The sequence below is a fragment of the Myotis daubentonii genome, chromosome 7 (assembly GCF_963259705.1).
Source record: "Myotis daubentonii chromosome 7, mMyoDau2.1, whole genome shotgun sequence".
Taxonomy (NCBI): Eukaryota; Metazoa; Chordata; class Mammalia; order Chiroptera; family Vespertilionidae; genus Myotis; species Myotis daubentonii.
The window spans coordinates 4240993-4258153 of record NC_081846.1 but is presented as its reverse complement, the minus strand read 5'-3'; the positions used below and the strand labels follow the sequence as shown (position 1 = coordinate 4258153).

At 39.4% G+C, this 17161-nt stretch overlaps 1 protein-coding gene across 1 annotated transcript in view; it reads left to right on the top strand.

The window, feature by feature from the left end:
• TMEFF2 (transmembrane protein with EGF like and two follistatin like domains 2) overlaps nt 1-17161 on the top strand; it is a 235259-nt gene that overhangs the window by 10057 nt on the left and 208041 nt on the right. Inside the window, exons 3-4 of the mRNA XM_059702604.1 lie at nt 3217-3346; nt 10626-10652. Of these exons, the coding sequence (XP_059558587.1) occupies nt 3217-3346; nt 10626-10652 (157 nt within the window). The remainder of the gene's footprint in view (nt 1-3216; nt 3347-10625; nt 10653-17161) is intronic.

Below are 17161 nucleotides of genomic sequence, written 5' to 3'. Positions count from 1 at the left end.
TCCTACAGCAAGGCAGTGAGAGAATGGGGAGAGCCTGGGACGAGACGTCACTCCTGAGCCTTCGTGAAGGTGATGTAGCGTATGCTCCCTCCACTGGGATTCTTACCAGTGAGTGCCAGGCGCGGCCCCAGGCCGGAGCATCCCGCCGATAATCCGAAGCTGAGCTCTCCGCAGCTCCGGACTAAGCTGCCTCCTGGCGTGTGCAGGGAGCTGGAGCTCTGCTTTTAGCACTGCTCGCATGTGGCGTGCCACTCCCCTCAGACGTGGCATATGAGCACGTTATCAGTTTATTCGATATTTTAAGATGCATCTCAGCCTTGTGTACGAGCACTCCCAGCCCTACATCCGAGTCATCTGCAGAGGCAGAGGAGGAGGATAAATAGGGAAACTCAAGGAATCAGAGAGGAAAACATGGACCCAAATAATCAGTACACCAAGTATTGTAACCAGGGCTGGAGGTAGAGATGGGAAGGTAACCAGTGACAGGAATGCGAGGACCCCGCATGCGAGGCTGACCAGTCCAGTCACCCGCCCTGGTTAGGACTCCTGCCTACTGCAGCAGGGCCAGCAGGTCCACTGACTATGTCACCAGGTGTTTACTCTTTACAGTCTCCCCTCCACTTGCTCAGGCACCCTTGTGGTGTCAGTGAGCCCTCATAAGTCCTCTCTAGGCTCTCCTGCCCCTGGTCCAGAACACACCCCCTTGTCAAGCTCCCATCCATCCACCCGGCCATGCCTCTGGCATGAGCACCAGCCCCCCTCATGGGTGTCTCCTCAGCACCGCTCACTGGACGATTCAGCTTTCACTGACATTGTGCTGTTGCCTTTTTTCTGCAGTAATGAAGATGTTTAGTCCTGTGGTCGGTTGATTTTCAGATGTAGGCAATATATATATTTATCCTTATGTATTTAGAAAGCATATGGAAAGCTGACTTACACATGTATCACCTGACCAGAATTAGTTATTGAGTTAAAGATTCTCATTAGCAACATTTTCAATCAAAACAGTTTTTAAAATATAATCATGTAGACAGACTGAGTCTGGGAGCCAATAATGTAACTGTGGAAAGGAATTATTGTAGAGAGTGTTATCCAGAATGACTAGATTAGAAATTGTTGAAATAAAGATTTCTAAAATATGCCATATTTTAAATAATTAAATCATTTTAATAATATTTAATTGCTAAATGAATATGATTTAATGTCTAAATCGCCATATTAGCAATTACGATGATTCTAATGTTAGTGTCATTGAATTTGGATTTACTATTGGGAGAAAAGTATATCACTGTTAGTAAAAAACTATATTTAAATTTTTCATTAGTTGATACCAAAATACGGCTCATAAAATGACTTTCATTTCAGAGAACATTGACTTATACCATTGTAAAGTGTTAGGATGATTCAGCCAATGTTACATAAAGGCAAAGAGCAACAGATAACTGGTTGATTGGGAGGGAGAAATTACAGATGTCATAAGGAAATAGAGTAAAAAATAAATCTCAGGTTTTATTATCAGATTGTAACTTTATTGAGAATTTCCTCTTTTGTTGCATAAATCCTTGAGTTGAATTTACCTTATGGTAGGATTTTAGGTTTATTACCATATATAGTAAAACTTTCCTAGGCATCTCACTAGATCATTGGTTTATTGCAAAGTGTTATGCATTTATGACACATTAAAAATCCAAATACTTTAACAAGAAGTAGAAGACAGCAAAGTGTTTTCACATACATTTGTATATCTGATTGGCTCTGCTCAGTTTTGGGCATAGGTGGGGTATTTGTAAATAATCATCTTCATCCTTATATTTGTTGTGATTAAACAATGAAATGCATCTGTAGTGGTCATCACGAGATAATCATCTCTGGCATAGTTCGCAGGCCTGGGACACAGCCAAGTATCTCCAATGCCTTAGGCCAGTGGTTGGCAAACTGTGGCTCGTGAGCCACATGCGCCTCTTTGGCCCCTTGAGTGTGGCTCTTCCACAAAATACCACGTGCGGGCGCGCATGTGCAGTGTGATTGAAACTTCATGGCCCATGTGCAGAAGTCGGTATTTTGTGGAAGAGCCACACTCAAGGTGCCAAAGAGCCGTATGTGGTTCGCAAGCCGCAGTTTGCTGACCACTGCCTTAGGCTGTGATTATATTATGACTAGAGGCCTGATGCACGAAGATTCGTGCAAGAATAGGTCTTCCTTCCCCTGGCTGCCAGCACCACCTTCGCTTCAGCCCGGAGCTGCCTTCCGCCTTTGCACGCTGCCCAGAGGCCTGCAGCAGCGAGGGCAGGGCGGAACGCCTACATCATTGCCATTGTGACAATGCAAGCTTCCTGGTCCAGCTGCTGCCATCTTTGTCACGTCAATTTGCATATTCCCTCCTTATTGGCTGTGGGCACCACCGTCTTTGTTGCGAAGTGATGGTCAATTTGCATATTCTGTCTTTATTAGATAGGATGAGTGTCCCCTGCAGGTTGCCTGATTTCCATTGTAAAGTGTGTACTTCTTAATAATAAGACTTTCTTTAAACTGAACTTTTCTCTTTATGAAATATATAATAGTCATAGTTTTGAATAGTCAATAAAGTTTACATGTAGTTCATTAGTTGCTAAATTTTTTCCTGTACTTCATTTCTCTCTACACTGTATCTACATCAGTATCCCATATCTAATGATATAAAAAATTAAGTGGTAATCCAAGGGTCTTATCAAATACTTAGAAATTTATAAAGATTAAAATTCAACAGAAAAAAAAAATTATGCTAAAGAGTGGCTGAATTCTCTGGCATTTCAGTTAGACACTTTTGCTCTCCAAATATAGACATTGCCTATTTCCTAATAGCTTTTAGTACTGTAGCATGTTTTCTTTTTCCCACCCAGCCCGATGGGCCATGTGTCAGAAAAACAGTATTAAATAATATTGGTAATATTTGTTGCTATCTCTTTTTTGTATTGCTTGTCTGATCACTTTGCTGGAATTGCCTGATCAATTTAGAAGGCTCCTTTTCAATCTGAATCAAACGACTGGCTGGCTGGCTTGGCATTGCTTTTGTGTGCCTTTGAATGATTCCCTTGCAAGGTCAAAGACGATTGGAGGCAATGAGGATCGCTGAAAGGAAGACAGGCGCTTCCTACTGTAAATGATGATTTCTGTTCACGAAGTCAGAGCTGTGCAGACCCGGGTGCTAACCACAGGCGTCCCTCTGTGTCTCCCCAGTGCAACAGCGACTACGTGCCGGTGTGCGGCTCCAACGGGGAGAGCTACCAGAACGAGTGCTACCTGCGCCAGGCGGCCTGCAAGCAGCAGAGCGAGATACTTGTGGCGGCGGAGGGCTCGTGCGCCACCGGTATGTCTGTGACCCTGACGACTCCCTGAACCTGCTGGATGGATTCCCAGCCCCAAAACCATGTCTTGCTTTTTTTTTGTTATCTTCAGATAATAATTCAGACTATGTATTGGCTAGACAAGCCTGTATTCCTTTGTGCAAAGCGTACCTTATTCTTAGTCTAAGTCTTGTTGCATTTCAGATCATTTCTGGAAGAGCAAATCTACCATGAGGGTGTTGGTAGATTTTATTTTTTTAAATTGGTCTTTTTGTTGAAAGTATTACAGCTGGGCCCCCTTTCCTTCCTCCCTGAGCCCCTACACCCCATCCCGCCCCCTCTCCAGGCCTTCCCCACACTGTGATTTTGGTAGGTTTAATACATATGTTATTTAATGAAGTGCAGACAGTTGACTAATATTATTAAAAATCTAGATTGAGCACCCAGTTCTCAAATATACAGACACCTCTCTATGCATGGATGCATTTGTATGTTTTGAGTAATAGCACTGTCTGCTGGATTTGGGCTTGGAAGACAAGAAGATGCTAAGGTTAGCAGCTCTGCAAAATGCCCTCCAGCCATTGAGTAGATTGTTGTGAAGACTGTATTGGTGGTGGACGTTGCTTCTGCTGACACCTGTCCTTCCTGACACAGGCAGCCTGGGACTCCACAGCGCTCTGAGTTAGAGTGTTAAAGCACTCTGTACAGAAAATGAGGGAAAGAATAACTTATAAAGTCACAGATAATGCTCTTTAGCTTGTCAGGTTTCCCTTTTGTATACAGTGGCTCTCAGAGCTGAAAGCATCGAAGGCAGGGAAAACGCCCACCCCAATGAGCAGAGCCTGACTCGCGAAAGCAGTGCTTTACAATGAAGCCGAGTTTTCACAGTAGCTGTGAGACATTGAAATCACACGCGTTAAAGAAACCTTTGTGTCCTGTGATAGTTGTCCTTAATGGCAAGTATGCATCTTTCTGGAAAGTCAACATTTCTGAGGACAATAGAGGCATGGCCAGGAAAAAATAATATTGCTATAAAATATGAACTTCCTTCAGTGCAATTAGGGAATAGTGCCAGGAGACATCTGTTGTATTGAAAATACCTCTTGGGTAACAGGTATTTCTATTCTAAGGAATTGTGTTAACAGTTCTGTGCGTGCTGGCTGGGGCAGGGTGGTAAATGAGAAAGAAGACGGTCTCATATTCTTGAAAAGGTTATCTCAAGCCTATCATCGATGGATTGTTAGTAATTGGTAATGTTCTGATATTGTGCTGGTGACGACCACAGTTTCTAAGAATTAGCAGAAGAGAAAAGCATCCGTCATCATGGACAGCAGTGCAGGCTTTCCGGTTCGGGTTTTAGTTTTTAAGTAGTTTTTTCTCCTACGGGATTCTTTGCCTCACGATGTGGATGTCCTTTTGGAAGGGTGACTGGGGGGTGGGGGGAAGAGCTGGACTGGTTGGTGCTCCACTCACTTCTTATTTGCCAGAGCAAACCGATCGTTGCTACTCCACCTGTGAGTGAAAGTGACAGCAAGAAGTGAGAGTTATAGGACCTTCCCCAGCAGGAGAGGAGGAGGATCAATATGCTACTCTCAGAGCAGGGCTGGGGGAACTAGAAAGGAAGGCACAGAGCAAACAAATTATGAAAAATCAATCCATCTACCATATCCAATGAAGAAAAAGTGAAAAATAGGACGTAGGGCAAATGGAATAGAAGAAAAAAAGAAGTAACTGCTGACTCCCAGAAGCCAAGAACCAGCAAGGACTAAGGGAGGGATTAGCCAAATACCAGCAAGGACTAAGGGAGGGATTTGCTTATTCAGGATCATATAGGACAGCTGTCTCTGACAGTAGCCAAGTGGTAATCAGTGGACAATACCCCTAATAAGCATTCATGAAGCTGTGATTATGACTAACGACGTTTGGTAACAAAATCACTCTTACCTGCCAGCCTCTAAGTTCTTGTCAGCGTATGCAGTTGCATCCATCTGATTCATTCAGATCTCCCCATTCTGGTCCCTCTGCGTTGGTTATACTATGAAAATAAATACTGAACCACGGAGAAAACTTAATCACAATTGATAAGCCATCCATAGCTCATTCATAGACTTAGGTTTCTCCAGGATTTAATTAGTAAGCCAGGATTGGTGAATGCCTCCTCCATTGACTTGTACATCTAAAAGGGTTTTGATCTGAATAATGATGGAGGGACCAAAGTAACTTTGATTAACCAGGTCTGACTCTAAATAAATTGGGATTCTGACTTTGGGTCTAAAGGAGATCCTTACTCTTTTCTTTGTAAATTTCCCATTTATTTTCTAATGCTGTTTGACACTGAGTGGAGGTGGCAAGATGTGATCTCTAGGAAAAAAAGGCAGTAAAAGATGTAGCTGTATCTTTATCACACAGAGGGGTGGGCAAAAGTAGGCTTACAGTCATGAGTCTGCAAAAAAACCATTAATAAAGCTAATGTAATAAGCATAACCTGCGTGTCTTTTTCCAGATGAACAGCTGTAAACCCACTTTTGCCCAACCCATATTTCATTGAACATCAACATCATTTTTGGTCCAGAAAATGGTTTTCTGTTGGGCAGTCTGGTCAACAGCTTCCCTGTCTATTTCACTTTCTTGCCTTATAAGAAATGCATTGACTAGGAGCCCAGATTCAAGTTCAACCACATGACTTTTTTTTCTTAGGTGTTTCTGTCTCACTAATAAGGTTTTAGTGGCTACTTCTCTCTTGTTGGCCAAAATGACTCATCTTACAGTAATCATTAAAGCTTTCCATCACCAGTGCATAATGATGCCATGAACTTCAGTGACTATTTTTAAAATCTGTTGTTCCTTTCTTTCCTAAATACTCAATATGGGGCACATAAGATGCAAATTATCTTATGAACCAAACTGCATGAATTTTTTTTTAAAACATACATGGGAAATACAAGCCGAAATTCTACTGCCATTTTCTTGATTTCCCCCAGCAATGTGTATTTATAAGGAAACCTATGGATGAATAGGCAACATGTTTACTCAGAAATCTAATTATTCTGTTTCAGATGCAGTGCTAAGCATTTAAAATAGGATATTGTGTAGTCAGTCTCAGAATAGCCCAATGGGATGCCCATTACTATTGCCGTTGACTAGAGGATGAATAAGCTTAGGAAGGTTGAATAACATTCCTTATGTCATCCAGTGAGTAATATTCTAATGTTTGGAGCTTGGAATCCTTCAGCTTTCACACATTTCCTCTTATATGCATGTAAGGATGGAAAACTAAACAAGATATGGGCCTTGAGTTAAGCTTATAGTCTAGTGCAGTGGTTCTCAACCTGTGGGTTGCCAACCTGTGTGCCGGGGTCCAACCCCAGCGGGTCCAGGGGTCCCCAAAGGCGTGGACGGAGTCGGCGAAGAAGGAAAGACACAGAGACAGCGTTCAGTTGATCAGCAGCCTAGCCAGGATCTCTAGCCAGGATCTCCAGCCAAGTTCTGGTCTGGATCTCCAGAGAAGTTCTGCTTAGGATCTCCAGAGAGGTTCTGTCCAGGTTCTCCAGTCAGGTTCAGTCACCAGGTTCTAGTCAGGCTCTCCTGCCAATCTCCGCAGTCAGGTTCAGTCCAGGATCCCCTGCCATGCTCTCTCACCAGGCTCTGCCTCCAGGCTCCGAGGCCAGTCCCTGTCCAGGATCCTTCGGCATGCTCTCGCCAGCGAAGTTCTTCTGTCTCTAGAGAATGTTCTGTGTGGGTTCTGTGCCTAGGCTCTGTCTCTCTTGGTCCTGTCTTCCAAGCCCTGTGTTCTGAGTTCTGAGTTCTGAATTCTGTCTCATGAGTTCTGTGTTCTGAGTTCTGAGTGTTTCTGTCTTGTTACAACTGTATTTATACCAGTTGATTCAATCCTATCAATCTCTATTACAAAGGTTAGGGCGTTTCTTATCTCCATTCCAGGGAGAAAAGATTATGTAGTTTAAGCATGATTGTTCCTAGTTAAAGGGATTAATTACCCGCCTGGCACTTAGTTAAGAGGTTTTATTCCCTCCCTAACTTCAGGGGAAAATCCCTACCTGGGGATTCAACCTTTCTCGGAGAGGTGACCTTGGTTAAAACACAGCGCCAAGAAGGTGAGCAAACATATTAAGAACCGTATGCCATATATGCCAGGTCCCTTGAAACAGCAAGGATGGACCGGCTCCCGGCACCTGTGGGCTGCGACCCCTTTGGGGGTTGAATGACCCTTTCACAGGGGTCGCCTAAGACCATCGGAAAACACATATATAATTACATATTGTTTTTATGATTAATCACTATGCTTTAATTATGTTCAATTTGTAACAATGAAAATACATCCTGCCTATCAGATATTTACATGACGATTCATAACAGTAGCAAAATTACAGTTATGAAGTAGCAACGAAAATAATTTTTGGTTGGGGGATCACCACAACATGAGGAACTGTATTAAAGGGTCGTGGCACTAGGAAGGTTGAGAACCACTGATCTAGTGGGAAAAGAATAAAACTGTACACATTCACCTAAAGCACAGGTAGAATGTATTAGTGCTATAATCATATAACCTGTTGTTAGCCCCTGATTATTGTAAATAATACTGAATTAAGGTTTCGATTCATTCAAATAAAATCAGTTAAAATTTTATTTGGGAAGGTATACAAAAAGGAGATTTGATAAGCATTGGTCATTTAAACACTGTCCTGTCCAGAAGTGATGGTGCCATGGCTTATGATTATCAGTTAAGTTGACAGGACTGTTCTACTCTGGAGACGAATGCATCAGCCTTTTTTGATCTGTTGCAATCAAATAATCAGATTATATGATTACCCAAAGAACTTGTATGCCTATATGCATAACCCATATACACAATAGTGTGGTGAAGGCCTGGAGGTGGGGGGAGCGGGGTGGAGAGGGCCAATGGGAGGAAAAAAGGGGACATCTGTAATACTTTCATCAATAAAGATGAAATTTTCAAAAATCCTTATTTTCTATACTTACTACAAAGGTTTTTTTATTCTTTTTTTAAAAAAATACATTTTATTGATTTTTTTTTTTTTTTTACAGAGAGGAAGGGAGAGGGATAGAGAGTTAGAAGCATCGATGAGAGAGAAACATCTATCAGCTGCCTCCTGCACACTCCCCACTGGGGATGTGCCCTTGACCAGAATCGAACCTGGGACCCTTGAGTCTGCAGGCCGATGCTCTATCCACTGAGCCAAACCAGTTAGGGGCAAAAGGTTTTTATTCTAAACTAGAGGCCCAGTGCACGAAATTCGTGCACGGGGTGGGGGGGGTCCCTCAGCCTGGCCTACATCCTCTTGTAATCGGGACCCCTTGGGGGAAGTCCGACTGCCGGTTTATGCCCCATCCCACAGGAACCCTTGCGGGATCAGGAATAAACTGGCAGTTGGACATCCCTCTTGCAATCCGGGACCGCTGGCTCTTAACCGCTCATCTGCCTGCCTGTCTGATCGCCCCTAACCACTTTCCTGCCTGCCTGATTGCCCCTAACTACTCTGCCTGCCTGCCTCATTGCCCCTAACCACTCGCCTGCCTGCCTCATTGCCCCTAACCACTCTGTCTTCCTGCCTGATCACCCCTAACCCCTCTGCCTGCCTGCCTGATCACCCTTAACCACTCGCCTGCCTGCCTGATCACCCCTAACTGCTTGCCTGCCTGCCTCATAGCCCCTAACAGCCTCTGCAAGCCTGCCTGATCACTCTAACTGCTTGTCTGCCTTCCTGATCGCCCCTAACCACTCACCTGCCTGCCTGATCACCCCTAACTGCTCGCCTGCCTGCCTGCCTGATCGCCCCTAACTGCTCGCCTGCCTGCCTGCCTGATCGCCCCTAACTGCTCGCCTGCCTGCCTGATCACTCCTAACCGCCTCTGCCTTGGCCCCTGCCTCTGCAGCTTAGTCCGGAAGTTCATCCGGAATGACGTCGGAAGGTCATTAGGCTGTCCAGTCTAATTAGCATGTTACATTTTTGTTATTATAGATTGTTTTACCAACTAGCTTATCTTTCAAAAAAGGATATGATGGCCCAGAAACATGAGCCTTAGTCATATTAGCAGTTAATTAAAGATGACATTTTTATACACTTAGATCCTGTGAATTTTGTTAATATGAGTTTCCACCAAGGCTGGCAATTCCAACTACCGCTCCTTCATGGCCAACTAATGCCTAACATGCCTAGGAAGGCTATTGAGGAGGCATCCATTCTTCCGTGTGTGTTGGTCGTCTGTGGATTTTCATACACTATGCTTCTCAATAAAGTGTCATGGTGGCAAGTTTTGCTTTCATTGGAATAAAACATCAACCACAACTTTACAGAAGTGGCATTTGATATAGTTCTTAAACTCTGGTTAAGATTTCAATGTGAGATGAGGGCGTACCAGGCAGAGAATACCAGTACTAGTCTTATTTCCCAGTATTAATATCAAAGGTACATAACCTAACGTATTTAAGTGGGAAAGAAGTATGCAGGTAGAAGGAAGGCAATGTCTGTTCACTTAACAGGTGGGAGCAGATGGAATATCAATGCTGTTGACTCCAACTAGAAAATTGGGTGCTTCTAGGAACTGTCAGAAATAGACACCTCTGGCCAGTTGTACTCATGTAGGAGGGAGGGGCCGGAAGGGATGGAGAGAGAAAAATGCAGAAGAGAGATTGCTTTTTATTGTGAGCACCACCTACGGTGTATTCAGTTTTAAGCACAAACACAAAGTTAGTTAATCTCACTCTTCTACTGATTTCAAAGACAAGGAATGCTCTTGGTGGCTGATAGGCTCATTCACAATTGCGGTATTTGGAATACATATTAACATTTATATAAAAAGAGATTTATTTTTAAACTGTTTTTCTCTTTGTGCACATGCAACTTTCAAGAATATAAAGCTTAATTACGAGTTTATTTGCTACATGTCAAACTGTTTAAATTCTAAGTCTCACTGATTGTTATAAGCATCTCATTTTCAAATTTTTTGTTTTTCTTAATGGCACCAGATTTATCCTGATTAAAACTAAAATGAGAGATTTTACACGGTCAAGTTTAGGAATTATTTTAAAACTAGATAATCCTTTTTAAATAAAATTTAAGCATGAAAGTAATAGAGAATTTATTTTATAAGTTATGCTATAGAAATTAAATTGATGTGAATACATATTTTCAGATTAAATAATAGGAATTTTCTCAATTATATTACTGTCTTAGTGAAGAAAGTAAACATGAACTAAAATATCATAAATAGTTTTAAATATGTTTTTCAAGCAAAAATAAAATATTTCTTTTTCCCTCCCAGATGCAGGATCCGGATCTGGAGATGGAGGTAGGAGTTGCCTTTTTACATATTTGAAGACTTTCATGTGAATATTACTTGTGGTTGTTTACTTATATATTTGCTATTATAAATATTTGAAAGGAATTTACAAGTTGCATTTTAGGAAAGGAGAAAACAAAAATATATCATTATCCTTAATAAGTAAATGTATGTACTATGCAAATTACTTGATACATTTATGAATTATACTTAAGAATTCTGTCTCCATCTAATCTTCATTGTTTACTTATTTGTTTGTGTCTGAGTTATAAATGCATGTCAAAACTTCCTAACAGAAGATTTCAAGCATATTTGTCAAGGCAAAAAGAACTCATGAAAAAATAATTTAAACAATTGTTTTTTATAATATTGATATTAATTACCAGGTATTTATATTAACACATACATAACTATATTGTAAACAGGTTCTACATTATCAGATTAATAATTTGAAACTGGAGGAAGTTGAGCTCCTAAAAGGAAAGTAAAAGAATATAAACACAATTTAGACCAATGAAAATGGGATAGTATCTTTACTTTGATTAAATCTATATTTATTTTTACTAAAATAAGATACATAGATGTTTTCATTATTTAATTGTATGTTTGAGGAAGTGTATAAGATAAGAGAGAGCCAGAAACTTTAAAAATTTGATCTCAAGTACTTACGGACAAGATTTTATGTATGGATTGAACCTTCATTGTATATTTCCCAAAATGCTTTTCAAATGAAATTAGGCAAAAATTCCAGCTTTATGCCCATAAGAAAAAAAAACCCACACAAAACTAGATATAATTTCAACAGGAACAATAAGAAAACAATGAATAAAAACATAAATATTCTCAAGGCTTGGCTTAAGGAGTATAAACTGATTAAATATGATTAATATATGATTCCAAGTAAATTTTGGCCTTTAAATGTGGAGTTTGATAATGTAGAGAAAAGAGGGCTATGAGTTCAGGAAACTCTACTGCATATCTTATCTAGTTAAGGCAGTGCATTACAAATGATCAAGTAGCCTTATGTAATGAAAGGCTTAAATAGTTCAAATAAGCAGTACCCAGAGAACACAATTAGAGCAGTATATTAGAGCACAGTTTTTTTCCAGGAAGACTAAAACGAAACAGGATTTAAGACTTAGTACCATGACAGCATAAAATATATTAATATTACATGGCATTGGACAGTCATTTGATGAACGGATAAGGCTACTTCTAAGAAATTTTGTCTCCCTCCCCCGCCTCTGGCTGATGAATATAGTATTTCTAAGAAAGTTTCCCTAGCAGTTTGAAAAGAAGAGCTTAGAAGAGCAAATTTTATCTTAAAGAAATAGAAAAAGAAAGAAGATAGTTCCTTGAGTAGGTATTTCACTATTAGGATGTTAAATAGTGAATCAATTTTAAAAGTATTGCTTTTGTAAAGAAATAGTTTCTGTGAAAAATTCTGCTTAGTTCCCAGCTATTTAGTCTTATGTGTAGACTATCTAATTTTGCAGATATTGTGTTGAGCTTCCACTTTTCACAAAACAAGTCTTGGTAATTATTTTAGCATCTTTGAAAACAAAATAGATTACAGAACACAGAATACCTTCATTGCTCTTTCTGTGAAAACAGCATGATATACTTTTTTCTGTTTGACTCTCATATCATACATCATTTTTTAATATTTATCTTTTTAATAATAAGACATGCTTTATGTTTAGTTCCCAGCTTTCATTCATTGCAATTAGCATACGAGTGAAAGCGAAGTCAACCTCATTCTTCAATGTTGCATTTTATATTAAAATATTTGACTCATAATGCAGTCCTGTATTCTGAGTAAGGTGATTTTGTGTAGAAAAAATTGTCAATCTCATGAATATGATGTTTATAACTTAAACTTATGCACTCGTTGGAAACACTATGCTTTCCTTATTTTCTTCTCTTTTTGTTCTTTTTACTCTTCCTTTCAATTATAGGTGCTTTATTATAACTTGCGGGAGGGCGGGGGGAGGAAAGCAACTTCTTAAGCGATAACTGCTAAAAAAAAAAAAGATAACTGCTTTAGAACAAAGCATAGAGCCCATTTACTTCTGAATTACATGCTTTTAAAATAGTTGTTCTGAAAATTGTGGTAATGAATATTTACTCCTGGTCACATGAACTAATTTTTAAATAAGAGACTGAAGTTTTATTTTAACTGATTTTTATTTTTTTTACACTCTGTGTTCCTTTGCTCTGAAATACGAATGGATTTAATTTCCTTTAATTTTTTTACTACATTACAAGATGCCAAAAAAGCTCAATAACTTGAACCTAGAAATCTAGGTTAGAATAACCTGCAGGATGGTTCACATGTACGTTGGATGGTGCATGAAGCATGTGTGACTCACTACCTCTGCCGTACAGGACGGACCTGCCTTTGTGTGCGGACAGAGTTCCTCTCTCCAAGGTGCTAGAGGAGCCATCATTCGTTTCCTTTGAATTAACTAGAAGTTATTGAATTGGTTAATTTAATCATTGGGTTGGGTTAATCCCACAATCCTCGCTTGTGATTGTCCTAACTGATTTTTATAGGATGTATTCTCAATAATGTGTATTTAATTACTAATTGGGTCATTTTGCAAGCACTTTCAATGGTTAATGGTTATATTTTTAATTTATTTTTAACAAAGTTTCATATAATTCCCAATGGAGTGCATTGATCTGAATACTTAAGTGAACAGATTTATTTACAAAATACTTATATGTGTGACTATCACAAATGATACCATTAAACCTCCAAATCCAAAATCACTTTAAAATACATCAATTTTTACTTCTTTAGATTGTTCTACATTTTTTAAATGAATGCATATTGCATTAGCAATGAAGATTAGATCTGATTAGTTAAAAATAATTTAAGTTGAACTTATCTGCTCTATAGCACACCTGTCATTTACTGCATTTGAGGAAACCTTTTTACGACAAGATAAAAGGGATATAAAGGTTTCATAAAGTTTATCTTGTTCGTGTATATTTTATAGGAAGTTGTAAAATCTTTAACTGTTGATCTGTGTATTCAGAGGAAACTATTTGAAGGGCTAACTTTATTTAGGGAAAACGTTCACCGTGTCTCCAGCAGGATTTGCAGATGTGCGTTCATTCATACCGGTCACTGTAGTGCAGGAAGAAACAAATGCTGCACACACACCCTGGCCTTTCCCACTCCCGTGATCCCGTCCTCTTTGAGTGTTTAAGAAAACTCATCAGTACAAAGAGTATTTCTATATTATTAGTTTTGAACCTAGGATCTGTTGTTCATGGAATTCTCTTTTCACCCAAAAATGTTTACTTGGAAAAAAAATTCAGGGTAAACTATAACTCTATATGTGCGTTCTGTAGAAAGGTAATGTGTGGTAATGTATGGGCCACATTTCAGAAATTTCAGAAAGTAGTTGAAAGAAAGGGATTGGTGCTTCCTGTACTTATATCCATGGAGATTGAATGTTGTAAATACGGAAAAGGGTGTGTGTGGGAGGGATAATAACATCTTCCCCACCTACGGACTTCCTTAAGTAACGAATACTGCGGGAAGAAAGAGGTATTAAAGGAGCCTCCTCTCAAAATCCATGGGTGTGTGGGTGGTAACAAGACAATTTTTAACCTCTGCTTTCCTCTCAGTCTTCCAGTCATAAGGAAGTGACAATGAATATCTTTCATTACTCTTTTTTTAAAGCTGTTTCTGGATGGATTAGACTTTTGATAGATTAGATTCCTAAAAACAAAATATAAGTCCAGTAAAATGAAAACTGTATTTTAACTATTAAAATAATATAAATGCATGGACACAGACAATAGAGTGGTGCAGGCCTGGGAGGGGAGGGTGCAGGGTGGAGGGGGTCAGTGGGAAAAAAACAAACAAAGGGGGACATGTATAATACTTCCAACAGTAAAGATAAATTAAAATAAAATATATAAGTGTGTTGTCCTGCTATAGGTCTGGAGGAATCCCCAATTAAATTTTAATGTCTATAGAAATAAAATGTATCCGAGATACATGGCATAGATAAATGAGTATATTTTTATTTCATAAGGTAAAATGAAGCATTCGGCTTTATTCTGCAACTTATAAAATTATGTAATTTTAAGACAATTCTTTAATAGAGAAATGTTAGATATGTACAGCGATAGATCAAATTAAATTTATGCCCATTATTTTTAAAAAGAAAGCCCGATTTTTATTTGAATGATCCAGGTAGTTGTTGTTACGATAACTTTAGTGTAGAAAACCAGTTATGATATGCTTTTATTTAATACAAAAGTGTCCGGTATAATTTTTCTTTAGATGCATTACTCAGATGTCCACAGTTAAGGCATTTACTTCACATGCATTTTGGATAGAACAGGAAATGTTTACATTGCAACAAATTATAGACCTTAGGCTGCCATTGTTGATTATGTGGATTGCTAAAAACAGTACTTTATGAAGTTTAAGAACTTGAAAATCATTTGTTTAAATCTTTATGTTTCTAATGTAGATTCGATGCTATTCAGAAATCTAATCAAAATTAACAAGCATAATATATCCTGGGTATTGTGGCAAGATTTTTGGAGCTGTAGAAGTGAATATGACACAGTTCTTTACACTCAAAGAGATTACATGTAAGTTTTCTTCTTAGCACACAATGGGAAAATTATTATTCTAACTATAAAAGAAAAGCAATTCCCTGCAGAAGTAAAATGTTAAATATACTGTGAATAACAAAGAACTGTACATATTCATTTCATAAAATATACAAGGCGAGGTAATTTTTTTCCACGTTGCCGTATTCCTTTCCTGACCTCACTTTGTACCTTCTTCGCCTTAACTGTCATGGCCAAGTTCTGGCAAGCACAATATGCCTCACCAGGTTTTTCCTCCACTGAGTTCACGTTACAACCAAAGTCTGATAAGTGTCCATCGCTAGCAGCTTCCGCTGAAAAACTGACCCAGTGAAGAAAATGTATCATGTATGCTAGGCTCGAGGTTCTTCCAGGGTAGACTGTGGGGAGACAAGCAGAAGGCACCCCCACTTTTCTGTTCCACGCCCCAGGGCTGCTGTTCCGCCTGAAGATGGGCTTATAACCTTCTATCTGAACCTCAGCCTCATCTCCGTTTTCCATCGGTTGGAATCCATTTTGCTTTCTCTTTTTAACATATATATTATAGGTTTAATATATATATTAACATATATATATGTTTTATTATTGATTTCAGAGATGAAGGGAGAGGGAGAGAGAGATAGAAACATCAGTGATGAGAGAGAATCATTGATCCGTTGCCTCTTGCACGCCCCCTCAGCCCCCACCGCTGGGGATCGAGCCCGCAACCTGGGCCTATGCCTTGACCGGGAATCAACCGTGACCTCCTGGTTCATGGGTCGATGCTCAACCCCTGAGCCATACCAGTTGGGCCATTTTGCTTTCTCTTTACCTCAAAGAAAAACAATGTTGCAACAGTAGTGAAATAGAGGTGGAGTGAATGGAGAACATGCAATGGGTCATGAAACGGAAAATACAAAAACGAACACAGAACAAGGGAAGCAAAGTGAGAATGATGGAAGATGGAAAGGGAGGAGAAAGGAACCTCCGCTCTTAACATGGCGGTACTTGGTTTTCACAGATGGCCACCGTCTTCAAAATAAAAATGACTTATTTTTTCTCGTAGTGGAAGAGTAGTAATTATCTGCATTTCCAGAGAAGATTGCTTGGGAATATGAGATGGATGCTCCAGCCTTTTGTCTGAACCCTCCATCTGCGCTTCTAAAACCATGTCTAGGAAAAGAAGGGGACCCGTGAGCAGTGGCACAAATGGCTTTGGGTTTCCAATCAGGAGATTTGTATTCAGATTTTTATTGGCTCAGAGGATGCCTATCAGATTTTGACTCTCGGTCTCCTTGGAGACTCATTTATTTTATCAGTAAAAGGGAATGATATCTACTTCTAGGAAAGATGATTATAATAAACGAATGTAAAGAACTTTGAACTCTAAAAGATTAAAAATGAAATTAAAAGAATTTATATTACCTTTGCTCTTTGGTCCCCGTTACTCTGAGAATATCATTTCTCGGAAGAGTTTAATTAGAAGTTTGAATCTTTTAATTAGTGATTGCTCCTATAGTGTTGATGCTGAGATAATAAGGAATGATGAGTCCTATTTCAGTTCTCAGTATTTAGAGGAGACACCTAGCTCTGAACCTTGAAAAGAAGTGAAATCACAGTGCTAATATCAGAGGAACTAGGCGTGCATGAGTATGTGAGGAATAAGAAATGATGTTAAAACAACAAATAATTATTCTTAAAACTGCAATGGTAGACATATTGCCTCCATAGAAAACAAATAGGAGGAGGAGGAGGAAGAAGGATTCACAATATGAGAGATCAGTATACTTACAAGGAAGCATTGCCATTAGGGCTCTGAGCGTTGTGAAGTTTCTCTGAGGGGATTTGAGCTTTTTAGATAGATTCTTTTAAAATAGAGGGGCAGAGACAAACTGGTTTGGTTCAGTGGATAGAGC